Below are 24,610 nucleotides of genomic sequence, written 5' to 3'. Positions count from 1 at the left end.
GTTTTGTTTTTTTAATTATTTTTAGAGCCAGATCAGTTACCGAGTGTCCTGTTACGGAGACAGAACTCGTTTTGCTTTTCAAAGTGAGAAACATCACTTAATAAAGAGCGTAAGCCTGCTCTGAGCACTGATAAGGTTTTAAAGGCTGTTTTCCATGTGATGAGGAATGATCGTGAAAAGCCTAAAGTCGGAAGTGAGAGAATGAGTTAGGGATGCTAATAATAGGAAACAATTACAACTCTGAAGGAATGGCTCATCTGGTGGCTTCAGAGATTTGCTAATTCTATCATAATATTCTTATGCTAAATTCTACCCCCCCTCCAGCTGTCTGAATTAAAAGTTAGAGGAAACAGTGCGAGGCTGAAAAAATGATTTAAAGTCTATAATGCTTATGAGGCTATAACAAATAGAAAAGGCAAGTATTCTGTGTTAATGGGGAAGGATGCAAGCAGCGAGAGTCTAAAAGAGAAAACATAGAAATGTACTTGTAGAAATAACGCGTACCTGCGTAGACTGGAGCACTAAGCTACATGCCGCTGCAAGCTACTGAACATAATTAGACGTCATTAAAACTTCCCTGCGTGCCTGAGGTTGTAAGGAGGCTGAAGGGACCCTGGTCGAGGCAGCCCTGCGTAGCCATGCTGCCCAGATGGGACTGGTGAAGTGGTTCCGTAAAAAAACTGAGCGACCATCAAAAAAGTGATGGTTGGGCAGTAGGTTTCCAGGTAGGCAAGGATCAGGATAAGAGCTGGCGGGGATGTGGGGTGTGTGTACTTGTTTTTCTTTGGTTTTTTGCTTTGTTTGTTTGTGATGCCTGGCCCCGTTGCTGCTCTCGAACAAAATAGTGCCCTTTAGGAGAGTTAGGTACAGATGAATGTTCCTTCTCAGTTCGGGACACAGGCCGGAAACAAAACAGAGATAGCCTTTGAAGTATGTTAATAGAGTGGAATGAAACTGAACATAAGAAAATTATGGAGTGAACGTGTTTGCCTAGTGTCATGTTGGTAAGTACCAGGAAAATAAAAATTTTTAAAATTTTTAAATTTTAATTTTTAAAAATTTTTAAATTTTAATTTTTAAAAATTTTTAAAATTTAAAAAGTTTTAAAAATTTTTAAAATAATTTTTAAACCATTTTTAAAATCCCAGTAGAAATGCGTGGAACAAGAAAACAGGGAGAGAACTGTTATTATAGTTTATCAAGTATCTTGCTGGTTTTTTTATTCTGCCTGTGTACTGGCAACTGGCCCTAATGGGGTTTTTTTTGTTGATGCCACTAGCTTGTCTTTCAAACTTAAGCGACTGAAGTGGAATAAAAGAATCTCTTCTTGTATGTAATGGGGTACACTTGCCTGGCAACGGATTACAAAAGTTTAGCAAAAGTTAAAAACAATATTCCTAGATTGCAACAGTTCTTCGGTAGTAAAAAAATTTGTTTGTTATATTTGGTATTCATTGGCCAGTAAAACTTCTTGTGATCTCTTTGTTTACTTCCAAGTAATATTAATATAAAAAATCACAGTAGCTTCTTCCCTCTGCAGTGTCCATGAAGAGCTGGCTGCTCTAGTATTTATAATTAGCAGTGTCGTCTGTAAGGCATAAGTAGTCTAATTTGAGTTTGGATGCATCAATCTCTGATTTTTCCATCAACTATTAATATTACTTATTTTCACTTATGACTATTGACTTGGAGTGGTATTCTGTTGATGTCAGAAAAGGTAACATTATAGTTTAATCAACCTACTGATCATTACACTTAAGTTTCAGATGAATATTTAAATCGTATTTCTCAAAGTGATTCAACAACTTGTAATGACAGGTTAAGTCTGTTATTGTTTTCACAGAAAATATGTAAATACTAAGGCAACTCCCAATCAAAAATTCTGTTCAGAAGCTAATGTTATCTGTAGGTACACCAAAGACTATTAAGTTATACTACAAAGGTATTGTTCAGATTGCTAAGAAATTATTCGTGTCTGGATTGAGAGTAAAAAGTATCAAAATAACACACATATTTGTGTCAAAAAAGGATGGCTTAGTAGGCTGAAGGCTTTTGTTGACCTTTAATAGGTCAAATGGTATTTACATATGTTTGGGGCAACATTTATAAATAATACTATAATTTCTTCCATAATTCTATAATAAAAATGATACAGAAGAATAGTAACATTCCAAATGGACTTTCCAGTGTTTTACTAAAAAAATACGTAATAATAATAATACATCTGAAAAGTTCAATCTCTGTGTATCTTAGAGCACCCTTGGAAACTGAAGAGCAGGTTTTCCTTTTGCAGTATGAACTGCAAACGGAATGTAAAATATTCCTGAAATATTCCATTTATGTGTGTGCTAGGTAGAGCATTCTGCTTTTATAGCATTTCGCACGCGTTTTTCACAAATGCGAGAAGCAAGACAGGTAAAATAAAAGGCAGTAGAGAATCATTACACACATGAATAAATGGACTATTTGGGGAATGCATAGAGTGAGACAGAGAAGGAATAAGTGTTGGCTCTGAAAATCAATTTGCTCCGGAATTTTTCTGTATAACTTTCCAATGAGATATATATAGCAGATGGTTTAGCACACAGCAAAAAAATTAAATGTCCAAATAGCAAATGATAGTTTCTACTATCTTTACACAAGGAATCTAGTTGGGTGGTTTACCGAGCATACCAAAATATCCAGGACTACAAAACTGGCAATCTATGTACGTGCAAGTAGAAATTGAAAATATTCACTTTTCTTCTTAGGAGGATAAATTTTGAAACAACTAGTTGAACAATAAGACTTCTACTAAAAAGACTTGGGTTTGTAGGCCTTGCTTATAAATGCCTCTTAGTATAGAAGTAGCAGTCTGATATATTTAGCCAACAGTATGTCAGATGATGTGTCTTTGAACTAAAACCAGCTGTCTCTAATAAAGAAACAGAAAAAACACAGGCAAGTTCCTATGGGGCAGTTCACTGGGAGGTAAAGTTGACATCATTTGTTTCCTATACTCAGGAAATAACTCTGTCAATAGCTCCTGTTGTGAAATGTTTTTGATGTCTGACAGTTGGTTTCTTATACCACATCACATGAGCAAGTCAGATGTAATCTCAGACGTTGTCAATGAGAAAAAAGAATCAATTATGGGATAGTGGCTGCTTGCTTGAAGAAAGCTGTTCTTGTCAGTATTCTTTCTGTAGAAGACTTGGTAAGCTAGAAACTATCTACAATTATATATGGGTTTTCAGATCCCAAACCAAAGCAGATAACTATACCTAACCACTGTGAATTTCAGGTTATCATTCCAAATGAATAAATATCTCTTATTTTAAGCCAAATAAGTGTAATAAACAAACACATGATAAACTATGATTTTAAGATTTAAAGGCACAAAACAATGCATCTGATTAAGTCAGAGATTTTCTCCAGATACATACTGTCAAATTCATCCATTTTTTCAGTCTATTTTTCATTCATATTTTGCATCTTTTATCTCAATTAAGTAAACCAGTATATTCATACAGTAGCAGCCTGGCTAATCTAAATATTTTTTTGTCATCATTAAACCTCATTATAAATTGTCAGTTATTGAACGGTATTTACTATTGTGATTAAATCTTATTATTTGGTAGAAATTAAGAACACACTATCAAATTATAAAGTGTGAACACTATAGATCTAAACTATAACTGAAGAAAAAACATTCTATTACTCTCTACTTGTTTTAATCAATGAATTTATAAATTCAGTTACTTTTAAATTTTCAGTCATTTTAAAGTAAGTGTAAACTATTTATCTAATACAATTTAATCACTATTTAAAAAATAATATTCTGTTTATGTAAATAGTGTTATACCTGCTCTGCTATAGTTTACAGAATTGTGTTGCTTGTGCATTCATTTCTTTATAAAGCCTTATCCTGCAACTGAAACTTCATTGCATGGGATCTCTGATCCCTGCTTTAAATATCAGTTTAATAAGGCCATCAAATGCAGCTGTGTTGTGAAGTCATTGTCTGACAAACAGCCCCAGAAAACACAGTCCTCAGTATCCTCAGAACCACAGCAGTTCAGCCTTCTCCATAACATCTACCAAATACCTCACCCACGTGCTGGGGGAATTACCTCAAGGGTTCAGTGAGTCATTCAGCGTGAACCTGAGCAGATGCACCCGCTGGCATAACAGAAAGCTGGCGGCTGCCGTCCCCAGTGAAAGGCACGGGCTGGGCAACAGACCCATGCGGGCACAGAGAAGGTCCTCTGGCTCCTGCTGAGGAGCTGCTGGGGGTCCTGCATCCTTGGTCTGTATGTGGATTGCCTTCAGGATTGTTGGCACGAGTGAACCTAAGATGACTTCAACCTGAAATGCTATGAAAAAATTTTACTCATTCTTAAAATTTAAAAGTTAATAAATTAAAAAAATATATAAAATAAATATATAACTATAAACTTGATCTGTAACTGAAATGGATGAAAAATGCCTTCTAAATATATTTACATTCTTTTTTTTTCTTGTAGATGACAGTCATGTCCCATTCAAAGGATTTCAAGGACGACTTCCACAGTGACACTGTACTTTCTATTTTAAATGAACAGCGCATTCGGGGTATTTTATGTGATGTCACCATAATTGTGGAAGATACTAAATTTAAAGCCCATAGTAATGTGCTGGCAGCTTCAAGCCTTTACTTTAAAAACATTTTTTGGAGTCGTACTATCTGTATTTCAGGTCATGTACTGGAGTTAGATGATCTCAAAGCTGAAGTGTTTACGGAAATACTGAATTACATCTACAGTTCCACAGTAGTTGTTAAGAGGCAGGAGACTGTAACGGACCTTGCAGCTGCAGGGAAAAAACTGGGGATATCATTTCTCGAAGATCTTACAGATGTTAATTTTTCAAGTTCCCCCTGCCCCTACGCATACTGCATTAATGAAAAAGGGACTGTCAAAGAGGAAAAACATGAAAAGAGACATGAAGACTCCGCTGTGACAAATGGACCACGAATTACAAATGCATTCTCAATTTTTGAAACTGAAAACACTTTGTTTTCTCCACTTGATCTGAGGGCAAGCTTTAAAAAGGTATCTGAGACAATACAAGCACCCATCAGCCTCGACAGAAGCGACGTGTGCAAAGATGCTGAGCCAGCCAGTACGCTGGCCGAACATTCCTATGCAGTTTCTTCTGGGGGAGATACTTTTCAAGGAACTCCTTTTCTTGAACAGGACAGCAGCCCTTCGTACAAGATGGGTGAAGACCACTATGAAAATCTCCAAGCCACGCCACTCATTCAGCCGGGAAAACAAGCATGTAGTACTCCTAAAACAGCCTTTAAGCCCCAGGGTACTGGTTTGGCTATAGCAAAAGTACCGGCCTCTACAGTAACCACTACAGAAGCCCAACATGAAGCAGTTACTGATCAGACAATTATTTCCTTTCCAAAACCTCAAAATAAAGCAGGAGATTTCCATTTATCAAGAGAAGAGGAAAACAATTCTGCTAATGTCTCTGGATCCGTGGCAACTGTTGTTCCACCTGTTTACAACTGTAACTGTTGTGCAAAATCCTTCAATGACAGGGTGTTACTCAGTACTCATCTTCAGCTCCATTCAGAGCATCAGGAAACTGTCATATGCAAATACTGCAGCAAACAATTTGCAAATCTAAATATACTGGAAAGTCATGAACAAGTCTGCATGAGATCAAGTAGCTTATCGGTTCACAATGGAAACGAACAAAATTTTGCAGATAACTATACTGCTACGGACGGAAGGAATGGAAGTTCATATGCAAATGCAGAGCCTCTATTGTCTGAAAACAGCATCACTGATTATTCTAACGCAAACTGCACTTTACCAGAAACAGATCATTTGGTTAAAGTCGTTGATGGGCAGATATTATATACGTGCATCGTTTGCAAGCGTAGTTATGTAACATTGTCTAGCCTTCGAAGACATGCAAATGTGCATTCATGGAGAAGAACATATCCTTGTCACTACTGCAATAAAGTATTCGCGTTAGCCGAGTATCGCACCAGACATGAGATCTGGCACACTGGAGAAAGACGGTATCAGTGCATTTTCTGCCTGGAGACTTTTATGACTTACTATATACTAAAAAATCATCAGAAGTCTTTCCATGCAATTGACCATCGTCTCTCAGTAAATAAAAAGACAGCCAACGGAGGCTTAAAACCAAGTATGTACCCATACAAACTTTATCGACTTTTACCTATGAAATGCAGGCGACTACCTTATAAGTCCTACCGGAATGCTTCATATGAAAATGTTCAAACGAGTAGCCAGGTTAACGAAACTGCTTCTACTAACTGTTTCATTCCGAGTTCTCTTGGCTCTGAGCTACCACCGCTGAATTTTCAAAGTAATGTAATAGCAAACAACAGAACTCTTGCCTTGGATACATCTTCATGTAATGATACAGCATCTTCCACAAATACTCAGAATTCTTCCTCTTGGGGAGCAGGTATCTTAAATTCTGACCTTCAAAGGGACTTTTTCACAGCCGAAAAAAGGGTTTCCACTGCTGCAAATGACTCTGGTTCTCAGGAATGCGATTCCTCGGTTGTGTCTTTAACTAATATGAATGAAAATTCAACATCTGTCATCAGTTACAGCAGTTCTGCACCCTCTGTTATAATGCACAGTAGCAGAGTTTCATCAGTAATAATGCACAGTAAAACAGTCACTTCTGTAGAAAACAATAAGACAGAATCTTCAAATAATCTACCTAGTCAGTCTGTGAGTGATGATTGTAAATATGGGTCAGATAATTATGGGAAGTGCGTTACAAAATCAAAAACTATTAAGGAGAAAAAGAAAACACCGCTGTACAACAGAGCAGAAGCAACTGAGGATACGCAGCACGTCACAGGATCTGGAGGTTCATCTAGCAAAACAACAAATACTGTCCAAGAATCAAGTAAAACTGAAACGTACATTGCAAAGCCTGCCTTACCTGGGACATCTACTGACAGCAATGTTGCGCCTCTTTGTCAAATAACAGTAAAAATTGGTAACGAGGCTATTGTAAAAAGACATATATTAGGATCTAAGCTGTTTTGTAAAAGGGGACGAAAATCTAAACATGAGTCCAAACAGGACAATCTAATTGAGGAGTCGGAAATGGAGATAAAAGAAAGAAGCCCGTCTAGGCTTTATAGCTCAGAATGCCTGGAGCTGACAGAAATGTGTGATGACGTAAGTGACCAGGACTCCAGTGATAAACCCTGGAGACCCTATTACAATTACAAACCAAAAAAGAAATCCAAACAGCTGAGAAAAATGAAAAAGACCAAATGGAGGAAAAAGCACGGAAGCAAGAACACCATTATGGAAAGCCACAACACGTGCAGTCGAGAGTATGCGCTCAGGAATGCTCCTGAGGAAAAGGCGATCAGTCAAGAAGAGAACGCAGAAATGCCTAATCTGCATTGCGAGCTCTGTGAAAGAGATCAGTCTTCCACTGCCGAAATTCAAGAACACGTACACTGGCATGTAGCTACTTCAAAGCCTTACATTTGTGAATTATGCCAAAAACAATTTCAAAGTCCATCCACTTTAAAAATGCATATGAGGTGTCACACTGGGGAAAAGCCCTACACTTGCAAAACCTGTGGCAAATGTTTCTCAATTCCTGGAAATCTACAGAAACACGAACGTATTCACCTGGGTGTCAAAGACTTTGTCTGCCAATACTGTAATAAGGCGTTTACTTTAAATGAAACACTCAAAATACATGAAAGAATTCATACTGGAGAAAAACGCTACCACTGTCAGTTCTGCTTTCAGAGCTTCTTGTATCTTTCTACCAAAAGGAACCATGAGCAAAGACATGTACGTGAGCATAATGGAAAAGGATACGCTTGCTTTCAGTGCCCCAAAATTTGCAAGACAGCAGCTGCTCTGGGAATGCACCAGAAGAAACATCTATTCAAAAGTCCAGGTCCACAAGATAGAAAAGAACAGTTTTGCAGTGAAAGTACTAAACTCTTGGAAAATCCACGTTTCCTTGGCTCAGAAGGAAGTGAAGTAAAAAACATACAAAATGTAACTCCAGAAGTTATACTCTGAGTGACAGTTGTGCAAAAGAGAAGAAAAATCCAAAACTATATATTGATGCGTTGAACGGGGAAACATCTCAGCTCAAATTAGTATCATGTACTAAGATCAAATTTCTTCATCTAAATGTGTCAATATATGCAAAAGAAGGAAAAATAACACAGAAAAGAAAAACTAGTATTTGCAATAATACAAACTTAATGTGAAAGACCCAAAATACTTTTGCCACAATAGACTTCCAACTATATAGAGAGAGAAAGAAAAAAGAAAAAAATATGACCAACCAAAACCCTTCTACTTAGCATTACAGGAAACTAGTCACTGAACTATTTTACAGTGCTGTTTTTGAGTGAGAATCATTCTAGGCAAAATAAATACGTAGGTTCACAGTGTACTCTGTAGAAGGAATTTTTGCTGCAGAAACCATATATATTGCATTTTTTAACAAAAAAATGTGTTTATAAACAAAATAATTGTGATTTAGTGTATTCTAAAGTGAAGGTGGGAAATGTTTCATGAACTTGGGTATGCTGAAGTACAGTTGAGTTCTGGCGTGCTTTTCTGTAACTCAACATTTACAAAACATATTCAGGTGTTAAAACCTCTTTTCCTTTCCATATTCAGTTTTGTAGTTACCATAATAACCGTTAAGTCTGAGTGCTTGTGTGGAAAGTATTCCAGATTTATGATATCTCTGAGACATTTAATAAAGATTCAGTGGAACTCACAATAGCCAGTCTTCCAAACTGCATAAATCCCAATGTCAATGGCCTGGTAGAGCTATTCAGGTGCATTTGTCTAAAGAAAATTGTTCTCATGAAACTGCCTAGCTTAGAGAAATCCTGTATGTGAGTGTCCACCTCCTGGTGTGTCTGCAACTCCTGTCTTTTAGAAACACCATTCTTCTCAGCAGAAGAAGAGGAGATTTAGACACAGTCTTCCTCCTTGTCCTGGAATAATGCCTGGACAACAAAAGGCAGAGCAAATCCCCATAAATACTTTGATTTTGGGAGGAGGAGGTAAATACGTAGATTCTTGCTTCTATATATATCCCTGAGACGGTCCCTATGTATAAACAGGGATAGGGCCAGTTTGTGGGGTTCCCTGTCGTCCCCATGCTTTAAATACAACACCTAACCTTTGTTTGTCCCTTCTCAGTGATCCCCCTGACTATGCCAGTGGCTCGCCCCAGGCATGCTTCGTCGCAGTGGCCTTTGGCCCAGCACAGCGGGCCCATAGCAGAGAGGTGCCTGGGATGGGTTGCAGGAGGAAGGAGCGTTGGCCTTTCTGCCTCCCTCATCCTGCCACACCGGAGGGTTATGGGGAGCCTTACGGCTTCACAGTTTGCTCAGAACTGGGAGAATAGGCTTCTGAAAGACACCACCAAAATATTACAATTAATATTATTTTGTGAAAATGTGATTAATTTTAACTAAGAGATTTAAAAAAAGTCAAAGAGGGTGTATGTGTACAAGTTGCAGTTTATATGATAGGGCTCAGTTGTACTGTATCTGCATTTCCAATTAGTCACGTACGTTCATCTCTCTGAAGTGTTAAAAAATTGAGTCAGGACAAAGGTTAGTGAACCTCAACTTCATTCTACGTGCAAATATGGTACACAGTTTGTTTACTTACTTCGTCGTCTTGAATATTTTAAAAGAAACTATAGCTTGGGTACAATAAAACTGCAATTGAAATGATAATACAGTATTGATTGAAGTAATACTATAGTCCACTTATTTATTCTATCATTGGTGAATGCTATGAACCCCTTGGGTACAATAAAACTACAGTTGAAATGATTATACAGTATTGATTGAAGTAATAATATAGTCCACTTATTTATTCTATCATTGGTGAATGCTGTGAACCCTTTGAGAAATTTTGGTTTCATGGCAGCTTTGGTTCCATTTAAATAAGGATAATAGAAGAATAAACACAGGAAAGTACGATGATGTTTCAAAGAAAGTACACAAAGATAACTTCTAAGTGGACTTGTATGATGATAATTATAGACCAAAGCAAATAAGGTAGAATATTTATAAATATAAAGATAATTTTACAAATATTTTATATAACTGTATAGTTCATAAGAAAAATATTGATAGCTTGTGTTAGGTTTGGGGGGGTTTGTATATTTTGATAAAAACACAATGACTTTGTAACTCTGTATATTCTCTACAGTTTATAGCAAAGCAGTTTTAAGATGGCAATGTCATGTTTATAGTTCAATTGTGGCACTTTTACAACAAGTAACACGTTGCAGTAATGAGTCAAGTATTAATGACCAAATTAGAATTAAAGTAAGTGTAAGAGAAGGTAAATATTATACGTTGTCAAAGACTGTAATTTGCTACATAATCGCATCTGTATTTTTGTTTAGAAGAAAATATTAAATGCAGATGTTAAGGATTGATAAAGAGTCTAATTTTATTTTTAGAAAGAGTGATTATAACTCTGTTTTTGCTTAATTAAAATAACATCTTCCTATTTTTCTGTAAGTCTCTCAATTTTTTAAGTTACGTTAATACTTACAAGATCTAGAAGATCCAGAGATATGTATCTTCTAATAGTTATTCTGTTAAAAGATTAAGCAACACGGTTACCAAACATTCCCTTCGTTAAGGTCAGAACAGTGAATCGAGAACACGCCAGAGCTCAAGGGAAGTGATGGTATCTCCTGGCATCGTACCATTAAGGGTGAACGCAATGCTGAGGTGAACAGAATCTGCCTGCTCAGTATCTTAAAGGACTTGGACAGCTGTGTTTAATACTTTGCAACATCTTAAACATGTTTTCATGAGGACCCGAAGCTTTAAGAAGTCTTTTCTTTTCAATTCTGATAGTAACCTTGCAGTATAGAATGTGTATTTTACACACTGTACTTCAAATCTTTTGGGACTCCTGTCAAGAAACATAGTCCAGAATGCAAATGTCTAATTGCATAAGGAAATATGAAGATACATACAACATAGAAGATTACGCATATTCAAAGTACTTCCCCCTTCAGCTAGGTGTCACTAGTCTGTAACTTGCATTAAAAATTAAATTTAAGCTAAATTATGGAGGTCATTTTGGGATGGTCCTCAGGAGAGATGTATAACTAAAAAAAATTCAGAAGTTTGCTACATATATATGTTTTTCTCTATTTTAAATGCTAATTAAAAAGACAAGTGGATCATCCCGAAGTCTGTGCATCTAAACTAACTGTTGGTCAATCCTCATTTATGATATACCCAAAATTAGAACAAATATACTGAATGCTATTGCTGTCTTCTGTGACATGAGATAACGTGACACAGCTAAACTACAGGCAGAAGCATATGAAGTAAGCCAGTAAGCGCCATCATCACTTTTATTTGTTCTAAGCTTCCTTAGTATAGCAGTTATCAGTGACAATTCAACACCTTGGCTGACATAAGAAGTTACCTCACAAGAGCAAAGATCCCCCTGCTTACATTCTCATTTTTAAATGAAGGGGTCTTTCCCCTAAGTTTGCAGTTTAGCACAGTAGTGTTTGTCTTAACTACGTCCTTAGCGGAACAGACCTACCTGTTGTAGAGATGTTCCTAAAATGTAACTTATAGAGAGGCCGAAAATAAACATTGCGCAGTTGAAACAATATTCTGAATATAGTATGTTATATTAAAACAAGGCACTTTTTTAAAAAACGGAGTGACAGGAATTAGGCAATGGCAAAATGAAAGTTGCATTGATAATGTCAATAGGAGGTCTGTGCTTCGAAGGGAGCTGATGCTAAGTTAAACAGTGGACTCCAACTGTAATCATAACTTTTGAGAAAGCATTGAAGAACTAGAGTCGCACAATCTAACTTTTAAAATGTTGCAAACCACGGTTTAAGCATGCATCTTCATTCTCAGAGTGCTACCCTGCTACGTTTCTCAGATCAAAGCTCTGACTCTGCCCGGGTTAGCTGCAGTTCACCAGCCACCGGTCAGACAGGGCAGCCAACCTAGATAGCCAACTGTAGATAATCAAATCCTCAATTTGTACTGTAGAGGAACTTCTAATTTCTAACAGGTTAAAATTCAGCTTATGCAAACTCGTGTCTTTGTGCAGATTTGGGTTTTGCATGCATACAAATACACCCGTTACTGGTGGGATGAAGCAGCTTATTCCCCACCAAGCCCCTGCCCGCCACCTTGGGCACGTACCTGTCCTCCCCCGACCACCACCCAGGACGTGGAGCCTGGGGACGAGGAAGGAGCCTCACCGCTGCCAAAGGAGCAGCAGGGGAGAAGCTGGATGCAGGAAAAGCCACCAAGGAATGAAGCACAGCACTGCCTGGCTGTCAGATTACATGGCTCAATGCCGTATCATAATAATAACGGCAAGATTTGTGCAGGAGAAATAAAAAATGGTCAGAGCACCATGGCAGAGGACTTCAGGTAGAGACAAATGACAGATGCTAGCCTGAAACTTTCCAAACTTCCCTTTGCTTTAACAGGACAGACTGAAGAGGGCTTTCTAGGCATAAAGTGAGGAATCCTAGTCCTCTCCTGCTTTCTAAAACAGCTTTAGCCCACTGAACTACCTCTGTTTTGGGATACGTCAGTCACTAAAGGCTTTCACCAGACTCTGTGCCTACAGGGCCTGGAGGCTGATGCACCCCCAGCACGCACCCCACCCAGCCGGGCACGGCCGGCAGCGGGCGGCTGCCTGCATCCCGCAGGCCCGAGACAGACGCCCACCACCAGCGTGGGGCTGGGGCAACCTCCAGGCGTCAGCAAGACCCCAGAGAGTTTCACATGAGGATCCGTAGCCTCCAGAAACGCGGGTATAAAACGTGATGCGAAAGCCCTTTAACGCTTGATGACGGTGAGCTGCTGCTGCGCTGTGTCCGCAGTCCGCGAGCACCGCCGGGGGCCTTAGGGCCCCAGCGAGCCAAGCGCTGCCGGTGCCAGCGCGCCCGCGGCCGCTCTGCGCGGCGCCTGCCTTCGCAGGCGGCACTGGAAGCCGAACCGTTTCCTACTTCTTCTATGGCACTTCTTACGTGGCCGAACGGGCCACGTAAACAAGTGACAGCAGAGGAGATTCAACAGAAGCCGTCCCGTGCTCTTCACGGGGACGGGCACTCAGCACGCCAGAAATCAAAGCAACCGGCTCCGTCCCTCCTTCCAGCCGTTGAACGCAATGGATGTTAACCTGGTGAATGCGGGCGTCCAACGCGCCCGGCAGCCAGAGCCCCTCTGCCGCCGTGCGAGGCACGCAGAGGGACGGGGCAGTCCGGGCAGGCCGCGGAAGCGGCCGAGACCCGCGGGCGGACGGGCCGAGCCCCCCGCGGGCCGGGCGCTGCCCGGGGCGGGCCGGGACGCGGGGCGCCGGTAGCCGCCGCAGGGGCGGAGCCACCGCGCAAGGGCCTGCTGGGAGGCGGGCGCCAGCGCGCATGCGCCCCGCCGCCCCCCGCCCGCTTGGGTCTCTGGTGCCCCCCGAGGGCGGCGGCCGGCGGGGGCGGAGCGGCAGCGGCGGCGCGGGGCGGCTCGCGGGCGTGCGGCGGGGCCGGGCCGGGCCGGGCCGCTCCCTTCCCCCCGCGGTGCACTGCACTGCGCAGGCGGCGGCGATGGCGGCCGGGGACGGCGGCGACGAGGTGCGGGTGCTGCAGAACCTGCGGGGGAAGATCTGTAAGTGCGGCGCTGCGGCCGGGGCGGGCTGCGGTGGGGCCGGGCCGGGCCGGGGCGGGCGAGCGCCCGGGGCCGCCGCGCTCAGGTGCCCGCTACAGCCTTGGCTCCGCGGCACGGGCGGAGGGGCGGGCGGGCGCTCGCGCGGTGGCCGTTGAGGCCGCGGGGGGCGGGGGCGGCGCGGCGGGGGCAGCGGCCCCTCAGGGCGGTGAGGGGAGCCGTGAGGGGAGCCCCACGGGGGCAGCGGCCCCTCAGGGCGGTGAGGGGAGTCCCGCGGGGGCAGCGGCCCCTCAGGGCGGTGAGGGGAGCCGTAAGGGGAGTCCCGCGGGGGCAGCGGCCCCTCAGTGCGGTGAGGGGAGCCCCGCGGGGGCCCGGGCCGCGCCGCGGCGGCGCCGGGAGGGGGCTTTGTGGCGGGCGCGGCCGGCACGTGCTGGCGGGGGCGGGCCGGGCCGGGCCGGGGTCTGCGCGGCCCCGGGACCGGGTGGGAGGGAGGGCGGGATGCGGCGGGGCCGTTGGAGCCCCGGCGGGGCCGGGAAGCATCCGTTACTCCGAGAGTTTCCTTGAGTCAGCGGGCGAGCAGAAATGCCCCCTCCCGTCCAGACCTCGGGCATCGGCGTCTGTTTGTCAAGCAGAAATTGCGAAATTATTGATGTGCAGGAAGTTGGTGGTAGAGGGCCCTTCTGGAAACGGTCATTAATGCTTCTGTTTCTTTGTGTAGCGTGTGTGCGAGTGAGAGGGAGGCAGAGAGAGAGGCTGGTGACTTTATTTTGGTGGTTAGGAAGTGCTGACTAAAAATACCTGTACATTCAGTAACGTGGGAAACCAAAGGATGAGCCGGGGAGGAGAGCAGATAGCGTGGTGCGGCTCTGGAGGACTTCAAAGCAAGGAGGAGAAACAGGATGTGCAGCGGCTTCCTGAAGGGGTATCAAAATACATTCATACAATTCAGATGCAACCCGTTTACTTCCTTTCTCACACAGTCGATCGACTTTTTTGAGAATGAAGAGAAGCAAGTTGAATTGGGCATGGCGCTGGGACTGAGAGCCGCTTGTGCAGATCTTTGGAAGGATTGGGTTTGGTGGAGGAATGGAGTCGTGTTTACTTAAATATCGTCATGCAGTATAGACCTGAATATGTCTTCAGTAAATAGAAGACTAGGTCATGAGAATAGGAGGCTGCATGAAGTATAGCTGGAGGTACTCTCCCTCCAGTGTTAGTGACAGAGAGCGATTGCCTGTTAAGCAGGCAAGGCTGAGCACAAGCTTAGTAAGATCTTATGTTGTTAGCAATTATCACAGAAATAATACATGTCAGCTTGCCTTTAAAAAAGAATAGTTATTTTTGGGGCTCAGGCACTAAGGCACTAATTACTGAAGCTGACTTATTTATTGACACCATTCTGCTTCCTAACTTTTATCATAAGGTTTTTGTCAACACTGGGCAACGCACCGTTCAAGGAGTTTTACATTTTGTGATACTTCAACCTGATAAAAGTTTTCCATTTAGCATTAAAAGACAAACCCCAAAATGTCTCGAGACTTATGTTGAAACTAGTTTTATTGTCCCGTTTATGTGTTCTGGAGTGAGCCTGCAGTTGTATCGTAACTTGGAATGTTTGGTTACTCGGCAAAAGTAATGGTAAACTGAGGACCTGCTTCCTAGGGAATACATAAAAAGTTGGTTGCCAAAGATGGACCTGTAAGAACTGTAGGAGCCCATTTGGAAAATGAGTGGAAGTAATAGCTGCAATAAAAGACCTGTCTTGAAACAGTGTGAAAATCACTTTGTAAACCTACTTGTTTCCTCTAACAAAACAAAAACACTGTTTAAAAAAAAGGTGTGAGTTAAATATGCTGTGGAAGTTTGCGAGCCCTCGAATCCCTAGATGCTCTTTTAGCTTCTTTGCACAGCAAGTACTGTTTTATTGTCACTTCTTGCTAGTATTTTACTAATGTGTTTTTAGGGGAAAACCCTCCTAATGAACAGTAATAAACAAATGTAATAATGTAATCCCCCTTGATCTGGAGGGGTAAGCAGTAGCAGACATCACTTTGGAAATTTGATGTTCATAGTCTGTAAGAATTCCTTGCAACATGTTTCTTAGAAGTGGAATACATTTCGGTGCCTCAGCTTTGTTGGCATTTAAACTACTACAAGACTTGACACTGACTCATTTTATATGTGTTGCATGAGAGAACGTGATAGTTTTAATGAGGTAACATCAGTTCTATGTAATTCTGCATGTACAGAAAACACCATCTGCAGTAAGTTCTTATTTACGCTCTTGTTTTGCAATACACAAATAGATGGTAAAATCTAACGTTAGTGATTTTATACAAATCATCACAACAGATTTAGAATTGAGTCATATACTTAAAGGTGGCTTAAGTAGCTGTTACATACCTAGCAGTGAAAAAACAGAGTGGGAACACATTTGCAGTCCCTGGTGCTCTCTCTGTTTTGGGGATACCAGTGTTTGCAGCCAGTCTCCGGCTTTCAAGTAAGAGGCAAGATGAACTGGTGTTACCAGTTTAAGACCCCATAATATTCTTTTTAAAATGTGGTATTACACTTTAGCAGATTTCCACCAGAAATCCACTAATGATCTGTCTTTTCTTTGTGATGACTCTTTTGTATTGTTGGCTCTATTTTATGTCATAGTAATGGCAAAAGCACTTCACAAATGTATGTGGATATCATGTAATTTTAGGCGTATCTCATTGTGTGGTGTATACAGAACACAGAATATATATATTCTGTATAACATATATATATATTCTGTATAACAGAAGCTTTATAACTAGCTTCTGTTTTCATTTTATGACATACAGTAGTACATTTTTAGTGGTAAATTGTTTTAGTTGCTTTGATTTTTGGTGTGTTTACTGAAACATGCCTTAGTGGAGCACTTGGAAGATGTCTCTGTCGTCTCCCAGAGGTCATTTGACAAAATTCAGGACGCATTCTTTTTTAAACTTCTTGCACTGAGTCGTTAACACTGCGTGGTTATCTGGGGTTATGCTGCACTCTTGGAGTGGATTTAATTGTTGCTATATAATATGTTTAGTCCTGTGAAGTGAATACTTTGGTGTTTGTGTGCATAAACGTCTTCTAAATTTCTTTGTTCTGGGTCCCTGTCAGAGGATGTACGCTAATTGCACACTTTCACTTGACAGAGGATATTGTGAATAGCATTTATCTATCCCACCTCCTGCTTTTGCTTAGTTTCTGATGCACTGTTAACACTGAACAAGCTTTAACTTGACGTTTTCATGTAGTGTCTACATTTGACAAATGAGGTACAGGGAAGGGAGTTTGACAGAACTGTTGAATTTGGTAGGTTGCTCCATTGCTGTTATTACTAACTCATAACATTAATATGGAGAGTTTGAGTTTATTAAATGTTGTACACCTGAATTCCTATTGCTCTAACACTTGAGTTTTTATTAGCATTGCAGCTTTTCCCTTTTGTTTAGGTTTGATCTAATCTTATTTTGAAGTGAGATTTTACTAGGTATTTATATAGAGAACCTGAACAATATTTTCTAAATATTTTAATATCCAAACCAATATGCATAATTGGCTAAAGTGTGGGGTTTTGTTTTGTTTTAAATTACTATTATTATTCTTTGCTGTTTTCCCAGCGTAGCTGAGTGACAATAAAGAAAGTTAGTTTAAAAGTCAGGTAACTAATAGCAATTGTGAACTTCTATCTTTTCAAAATAAAAAGATTGATGTTTATTATTTTAGTGCTGTGTTTCATGGTTTCCCTATTGAATTAGGATACTAAATGTGTCGTGTGAAAATAATTTCTGGTTTAAGTTAGTCCAGTGACTGAAACTGGTGAATTGATACAGTCAATACAAAATAAATAAGTCTGTTATTGATGCTGTTTCATCACTTGCACATTTCACCATTTGAACTGCAAGTTTAAGTATCACATTATATAGTTTTAAATGACAGCCTCTGTGAAGAGGCTTGAAATATAGTTCCACAGTTAGATCTTAAATTGGTTTAATTTTTCTCTTCTCCCCAAAACAACTTTATTTGGTGTTTCTGACTAACTATTCGTACTACCTACACTTTCTAAACAAATCCTTGGAAAACACTGGTGTACATTTCCTCAATATACTTCTCTCACTTCTTACCTTTTTTCCTTTGCATACTTTGAGCAGTGAAACATGTCTTCAGAATTCAGAATTGCATACTTGATGAATGCACTGAAAATCTAAACATACAAGCAGATGTCTGGTGTTCATACTTGATTTTTATGCAACCATTATAGCCTTTGGTTTTTGAGGAAAAAGTAAGATTTAGTGTAATCAATCAAAGGCTTGTGCTGCCTTTTTTTTTTTTTTTAGAAAATAAGCTTCTTGTAGAGTTGGACCACTGCATGGCTGAAAGATCTCCCAACAATCACAGATATTAAGAGGTGTTCAGAGAGATGTGAAATCTCATGCTCTGTACTTCACCTGACAAGTGCTCTGAGGTTATTTTTAACTCGGAACTGAGAATCATCCCCCCTGCCTCCCAAAAACCTCAGTAAATTTGTCCGTGCCTTAAAGCTAAACACTTGGGCTACAAAATAAAACTTTTAATCTCATTAGAAAATCCAGACTTCTTGGGTAGAAAGTTTCTTTTAATACTGAAGGGCTGCAGTATAGTAGACATAAAAATTGTGAATTAGTAGAAATATTTAACTTTTACTCTTAAGAAAACATGAAACTATAATAATTGTGATTTCCTTTCAAAGTCCACTGTACAGTGCCTTTACAATGCCGATTAAGTAATATTATATCTTAAATATTTTGTGTAAAAATAGGATGGTGAAGTTACAGAGTATTAACTAAAAAAATAAAGATTCTTATCAGGAACAACTGTCATACAGTTAATGCATATTAATTACAAACTACAGTATCGGAAGCTCTCTGGGGATTACTGGCCTTTCATGAATTTATTTTTGTATTTTCTTTCATATGTTTTATTAAAATAGATTTTTTTTTTTTTTTAAAAGGCAATGTTCAGTCATTGATACTTTTCTCGGTTCTTCTGCAGTATCTCACTTAAGGGTAATTTTGAGTTTAGCTGCTTTTTGGAGTCTAATGGCATTAAAAACCAGTTCTGTTCATGTCTCTCAATCTGTCAACATTAAATGTGGTGTTTAAAAATAATATGTATACTTCCTCCTCTCCCACGCCCAAGTTGATGAACAGCTCATTGATGCTTCTGAGAGCACAAGTTTTAACTGTGGAAGTTACTTAAGTGTCTGTTCATGCTTTCCATCAGTGTACATATCCCTGACTTGGAAAAGATCATGCATGAAGTTCAGTCTCTGTTGCTGTTAAGCTGTCACGTTCTGTGCTCAGATACAGTTGTGGTAGCCTTTCCAATGCCAGGCATTACTTACTTAACTTTCAAGACTGTAATAATCTATTTAACAAAAAAAAAGCCGGGGGGGGGGGGGAGAGAGAGAAAACAAAATTCTGATTTTATATGTTAACAGCATAGACAATAAAGCTTACTCCACTGTGCTTCATATCTGCAGTTTTTTAAAAAGAAACAAACATATGTATGACACTTCAAATCTAGTTTCAAGCTGTAGTCTTTGAAAGTAGAGGTGATATGTTATTCAGACATGATAAGTAATTGAAACTCCATACTTTGATGTAGTTTTCATTACTTTTTAACACCTTATATAAAGTTTAGATAATGTTGATTCCACATTTCATTGGGAGAGGTGTTTCCAGTAGCGGTAAGGATGAACGCTACTGTAAAGGGTCCTGGTTAAGACCCACTGCAGAATACAATTCTGGTTGCCTGTGTTTAAGATAACAGTTAAAGTGGAACTGGGACAGAGAGTGGCTGCTGCCTGATTAGGAGCCTCTCATATGAGAGAGTACCGGAAAAGCTTGTCTTGTTTCTTTCAGCAGACTAAAAGGTGAAAAGGGTCTGTTTGCTGTCTTCAAAGATGTTCAGAGGGGAAGGAAACATGGGGGGGGGGGGGGAATAACTGTTTAAGGTAAGGGACAGTGTTGCTGTAAATAAATGTAGATGTCTGCAGCATTCAGATTTTGGAAGAGCTTTCCAATTTGAGCATTGGGAACTGGTTTTAGCTGTAACTACTTAGAAGTAACCATTTGCAAAAAGGACTTGTTCTTATCCATGTTGCATTTAGTCAGTAGGTGATTTTTCCCCCTTCTACTAGACCAGACAGTTAGGAAAGAATAAACAGTATTCATAACTGAACCCTTGAAGATATATCAGTCAACTTAAAATCAGCTGTTCGTTGTGGAAAATGAAATAAAGTTTTGATGGGCAAGTTCTTGATTAATCAGCTTCCTTTAGCCAAAATATTTGCGGAGAAAATACGAAGTGAACAATAGCTCAGCCAGATCATGTCTTGTTCTTATGACCTAATGCCACATCACCTCAGGCTGCAAGGCTCTCAGATTTAGCAAGCTACGCAAGGTCAAGCCCGAGATGAGACCTCTCAAGGGAAAGTGCAGGTGCTGCGGGAAGTGGTGGTATGAGTCAGTGGGCTGTCCTCTTCCTGTCGGCTCCCATTCCGCGTGAAGCTGGATGTAGCAATTTCTGTAGGCTGTTGGATCTTATGAATTGGAAATGCATATGGAAATGCATGCTAACTGAATGGAAAAGTAAATTTTGGACACACATTAAAACTGTAAAATTCTTGTGCCTAGTATTTTGTGGGGTTTTCCCCCTCAATATTTACAGTCATTTTTTTTTATTTACAGATGATGCCAAACACTTAGTACCCAACAAAATGAGAGACTTTTTCTGTACCATAAACTTGGACCAAGAAGAAGTTTTTCGTACACAGGTAGTTGAAAAATCTTTAAGGTAAGCTTAATTTTTAAATGGAGATGATAAGCCAGACCGCCTCAGTTCAGAATAAAAACAAGATATGTATCAACGTGCATGTGCTTTTGCTTGTATCTCTTTAAAATGAGAGCTGACTTGTGGCAATTACTCAGAAATGTTACAGCCATGTATAAATTGTGAGAGTACTTGAAAGAAGACAAAATTGAGGCTTGTAAGTAGTACAATGCTTTTAAAATGAAGCATGCTAAAACATATTTCACTGTTACTTTATTCTGTTCCATTGGGCAGTATAACATTGTTTTTCTTGCCAGGTTGTTTTCAGGGGAAAGAAATCGGCTTGATACTTGCTTTCCCTGTCATTTCCTACTTCTGACATGCAGCTGGTCTGTATTGGTGGAATTCTGGTTTTAGTGTCTGTCTTGTAAACCCTATTTCTTGAATGAAGGAAGCGGAACTTTTCCATGTGTAAGAGTTTTGTGTGCTGTGGGATGTCCCCCTGAATAGGCCTTGTTCTCTCATGAAATTCTGGTTTTGGGAACTATAACCAGTACTCACACAGAATGGCTTGCTTTGCCTCCCTGAGCGGTGCTTAGCTTTAGGTTCTGCTACTGTCTTAGAGCCTTAAAAACAATCAAACAAAATAGTCATGATAATATAGCTGCAGTAGCATAGGTGCTTTTGTGTTGCAAAACTCAAGCTCACTGATGACCCATACTGAGGCATCCTTGCAGCTGCATTGTTCAGAATATCTGAGTGACAGTTTCAGTTATCTGGAGGAGACATTTAGCCTTCCTCTTAAAACCCAGAAAGTCTGTTCAAACTCTTGAAAGTTTTCCTAATTCTTGTTGTTTCCAGTGGTTTTATTGTTAGTGTTTGTTCTTTGAGTTCTCTCTCTAGATGTTTCCAGGTGAGGAATAGCATACTGCTTATATGGCAAATGTAAATAGGGAATTTTATTTTTTCAAAATGTTGTTTTAAAGCCTCCTTATACTTCTGCATGAAAAGCAAATAGCACATACATGCAATCAGGAACAGATATTTTGCTCATACTCCTGATCTGTAACTGCTGTAGTCAGATCCAGAAAATTTTCAGAATTTAACTGGCTGCAATTGAGATGATTACCAAACAAATTCAACAGAGTAATCACTCAACTGAGTAATCCTTCAGAGAAGAATGTTAAAGAGACTGTATTGTTAAAGCAGAAACTTAAGCTTTCTCCTTCAAATAGACAGTAGTTTAATGCGTAAAAGGGAACCTAACATATCTTTTAAAAAGAAATACTTTGCTGTCCGATTTTTGACATGTTAATAATTGAAACCCTAAAAGTTACTACTATGCTTAGAAACAGAACCCGTTACGTTTATGCAGACCCATTATGTTTATGCAGACATTTTTATTACGTTCCGTTTAAGAATTATTAAATTTATATACTTTAAGCACCTGATAGTAAAAGAAGTATCAATTGCATAGTAAAACATTTGATAAAATAAATTGCCTTAGATCCATCAAAATTTTTTTCATGTAGTACTGAAGTTTTAACTGGAACTTGATTAAATGAAAACAATGCCATTAGTACTTGACAGAGGAAAGGAAGAAAAATCTCACTATAACAAAATGACAGTTTGGGGGAGGCGGGGTCACAAGTGACACACACACACCCCTCCTCCCCGTCATTGAGAATTTTTCATGTGATATGAAATTAATATTTGTAAGTTGAGAACACTTTATTAGGAGTCAGTGTTCTGAATCACTCTTTGCCCATAGCTGCCTTTCTGTCTCCACTGACTACAGAGGGAACTCCTTCATCCTCTGAATTGTGACCGCATTAAGTTAGATTCACAGCATGAGTAGGGTTTCATACAAACTGATGAAATGTAATGAAATAAGTCATCCTCTACTAGCAGCAACCAGAGTTGGATGCTTACACTTGATTACTGGTGTGTATGCAGTTATGAAGGCTGACACTTGTTCCAGAAACTTAATTATACCATCTTGTTGCTTATTACTGTGTTAAACTAGAATACTGTACTAACCTAGAGGTACTGGAAGGGAAGATGAAAGCTCTGATCTCTTATTAGTCTGAAAACTTTATAAATTGCTTTTCAGTAAGGTATAGTACAGTATAATTTTAGTCATAAATAGAACTTTGAATTTAATTGTTTTGTTTTATATTATTTGCTTTTTCTTACACATGTAATTCACAGGCTGTTTTTTGTCACTGTATTCTGGGTTGCAAATTTATACCAGCTGTAATCTAAATTGTATTCTACAAATATCCGCTAGTTAAATGTCTGTGGAAGTAATTGTCACTAGAATTAAAATTATCTTTAACTACAGGGATTGAAACTAATGAAGAAATGTATTTTTTAAATGTGCAAATAGGTTTGGGCTTCCACCAGCACTGGGACTGTTGTTGTAGTGTGGATGTGAAGCAAATGATTATTCAAAGTTAGAAAAACATGAATTAATACTAAAGTGAAAGAAGGATATTTTGACTAGTGACTCAAGAAATATTTCCTGATACAGTGTGGGATTTCTGTGGGTTCTGAAGAAAGAATTTTTTTTTCCCTCGGAAGGTTTAAAGAACATCCGTGCACCTCCTCAAATATCTATGGTCAAATATGAGGAACTGGGGAGGGGAGGGGTTATGGTATGTGTGTGTTGCATTTTTTTTTTATTTAAACTAAATTCAGTTTCTTTTTTCCAAACTGACCGTTGTGTGAATGCAACGTTATAGGAAAAATTCATTCTCTTGTTGATATAACTGTTGCTTTTATCACATGACAGATCTAGGGTCTGTTTCCGTCATAGAACTGCTAGTTTAGTGTAACAAGGAAGGGAAGAGCAAAGGAGTATGTCACACATTTAAATTTAATCGTCTGTGTTACTGTAATCCAGTTCTTCCTGTATGACAGTCTGGTCTTCCTTTGAATTAGCACTATCTTCTAATTTTGTATCCATCACAGTCTTTAAAGTTCTTGCATCAAAGTCACAAATGAAAGTACTAAACTGACTGAATCCCTGAAGAACAGGTTGAGTAAGTTCTCCATTTTAATTATTTCTCATTGGTATAACCTATTGTACCCCTTCAGCCAGTTCTGTATCCACATAAGAATTTCTTTGCTAATCCTTTGATTTCTCTACCTTAAATTTTCTCTCTGTGCCTCGTACTTTGCTAAAGAGTAATCAACAAGTGATTCGTAAGGCAGTGGTGTTAATCTAGGTAGGGAAAAACATATCAACATGAATAAAACAATGTGTTACCTTCTATTTATGCTCATACTATGGATCTGCTCTTTCTTGCCAAATCTGAGCCTTCATGTAATGTTGAGGTAAAAATAATGATTATTAGTGGCTGATCATTCTTTGGGGGGGTGGTGGGGATATAGTTGTGAAGTTTGCTGTCTTTAGCCATAGGATATGGCTGCTAAATAGGCTTTTGGAAGTCTCTGCTAATAGTCTCCATCCCAGACTAATTATCTGACTATAATTGGATGCATAGAGTTACATAGATCCAGCAAGAACACTTAGCGATACGCAGTTGTTGATGTACACTGTAGTCTAGTGTTCCTCTTAGGATGTCTGACTGAAGTTGAGTTAGTAGCAGAGCTTCCCTTGATACGTGTGCCAGCTAGTTCACCCACTGTTTACTGTTTCTGCTGTAATATCTCTTTGCGTGTACTGGTGCAACTATTATTTGTGTAGCTATGAGGGGAGCCATATCACGGAATTGACCTAAGTTTAAAATAAGCCTTTGTTTCATCTTTTTTGGTCTGAGTTACTGTGTCAATACAATTAAAATGAGCAGCAAAGGTAATAAGGAAATGGAGCCTGCTTAGGGCTGAACTGCTGCTAAAGGTAATGCTCATGAATTTATATGTTTAGGGGTGGTGCTGACAAGAAGAACCCAGCCCTTGAAATCAAAGCTGAACTTGTTGCCTTTGAAATAAAAAAGTGGGGAGCTGAAAAACCACAAGCAAATTTTTCACCTGAGAATTCTTAAATTATTTCTCAGTGTAGTGCAAAGGCTAACACTGATTTGTCTGCTTTGAAGCCTA

At 39.8% G+C, this 24,610-nt stretch overlaps 2 protein-coding genes across 11 annotated transcripts in view; both read left to right on the top strand.

The window, feature by feature from the left end:
• ZBTB38 (zinc finger and BTB domain containing 38) overlaps positions 1-9,535 on the top strand; it is a 49,219-nt gene extending 39,684 nt beyond the window's left edge. For 7 of the 8 annotated variants that reach the window (XM_087740094.1, XM_087740090.1, XM_087740092.1 and 4 more), the window contains one exon: positions 4,506-9,535. In XM_087740094.1, coding sequence (XP_087596220.1) covers positions 4,506-8,081 — 3,576 coding nt within the window. In that variant the 3' untranslated portion in view covers positions 8,082-9,535. Of the gene's footprint in view, positions 1-895; positions 1,005-4,505 lie in introns of those variants that run through there. The other variant, XM_087740089.1, reaches the window with a different exon arrangement.
• A 3,928-nt stretch (positions 9,536-13,463) lies between these two features.
• RASA2 (RAS p21 protein activator 2) overlaps positions 13,464-24,610 on the top strand; it is a 54,708-nt gene continuing 43,561 nt past the window's right edge. Inside the window, exons 1-2 of one of the 3 annotated variants that reach the window (XM_087740098.1) lie at positions 13,464-13,711; positions 20,464-20,569. In XM_087740098.1, the coding sequence (XP_087596224.1) occupies positions 13,477-13,711; positions 20,464-20,569 (341 nt within the window). In that variant the 5' untranslated portion in view covers positions 13,464-13,476. Of the gene's footprint in view, positions 13,712-20,463; positions 20,570-24,610 lie in introns of those variants that run through there. The other 2 variants (XM_087740099.1, XM_087740100.1) reach the window with 2 other exon arrangements.

Source organism: Nipponia nippon, unplaced genomic scaffold (genome assembly GCF_047370975.1).
Source record: "Nipponia nippon isolate SJK-2023a ecotype South Korea unplaced genomic scaffold, ASM4737097v1 scaffold_7, whole genome shotgun sequence".
In the NCBI taxonomy this organism is placed as follows: Eukaryota; Metazoa; Chordata; class Aves; order Pelecaniformes; family Threskiornithidae; genus Nipponia; species Nipponia nippon.
The sequence above is the reverse complement of the archived record's forward strand: the minus strand, read 5'-3'. Positions and strand labels throughout refer to the sequence as shown.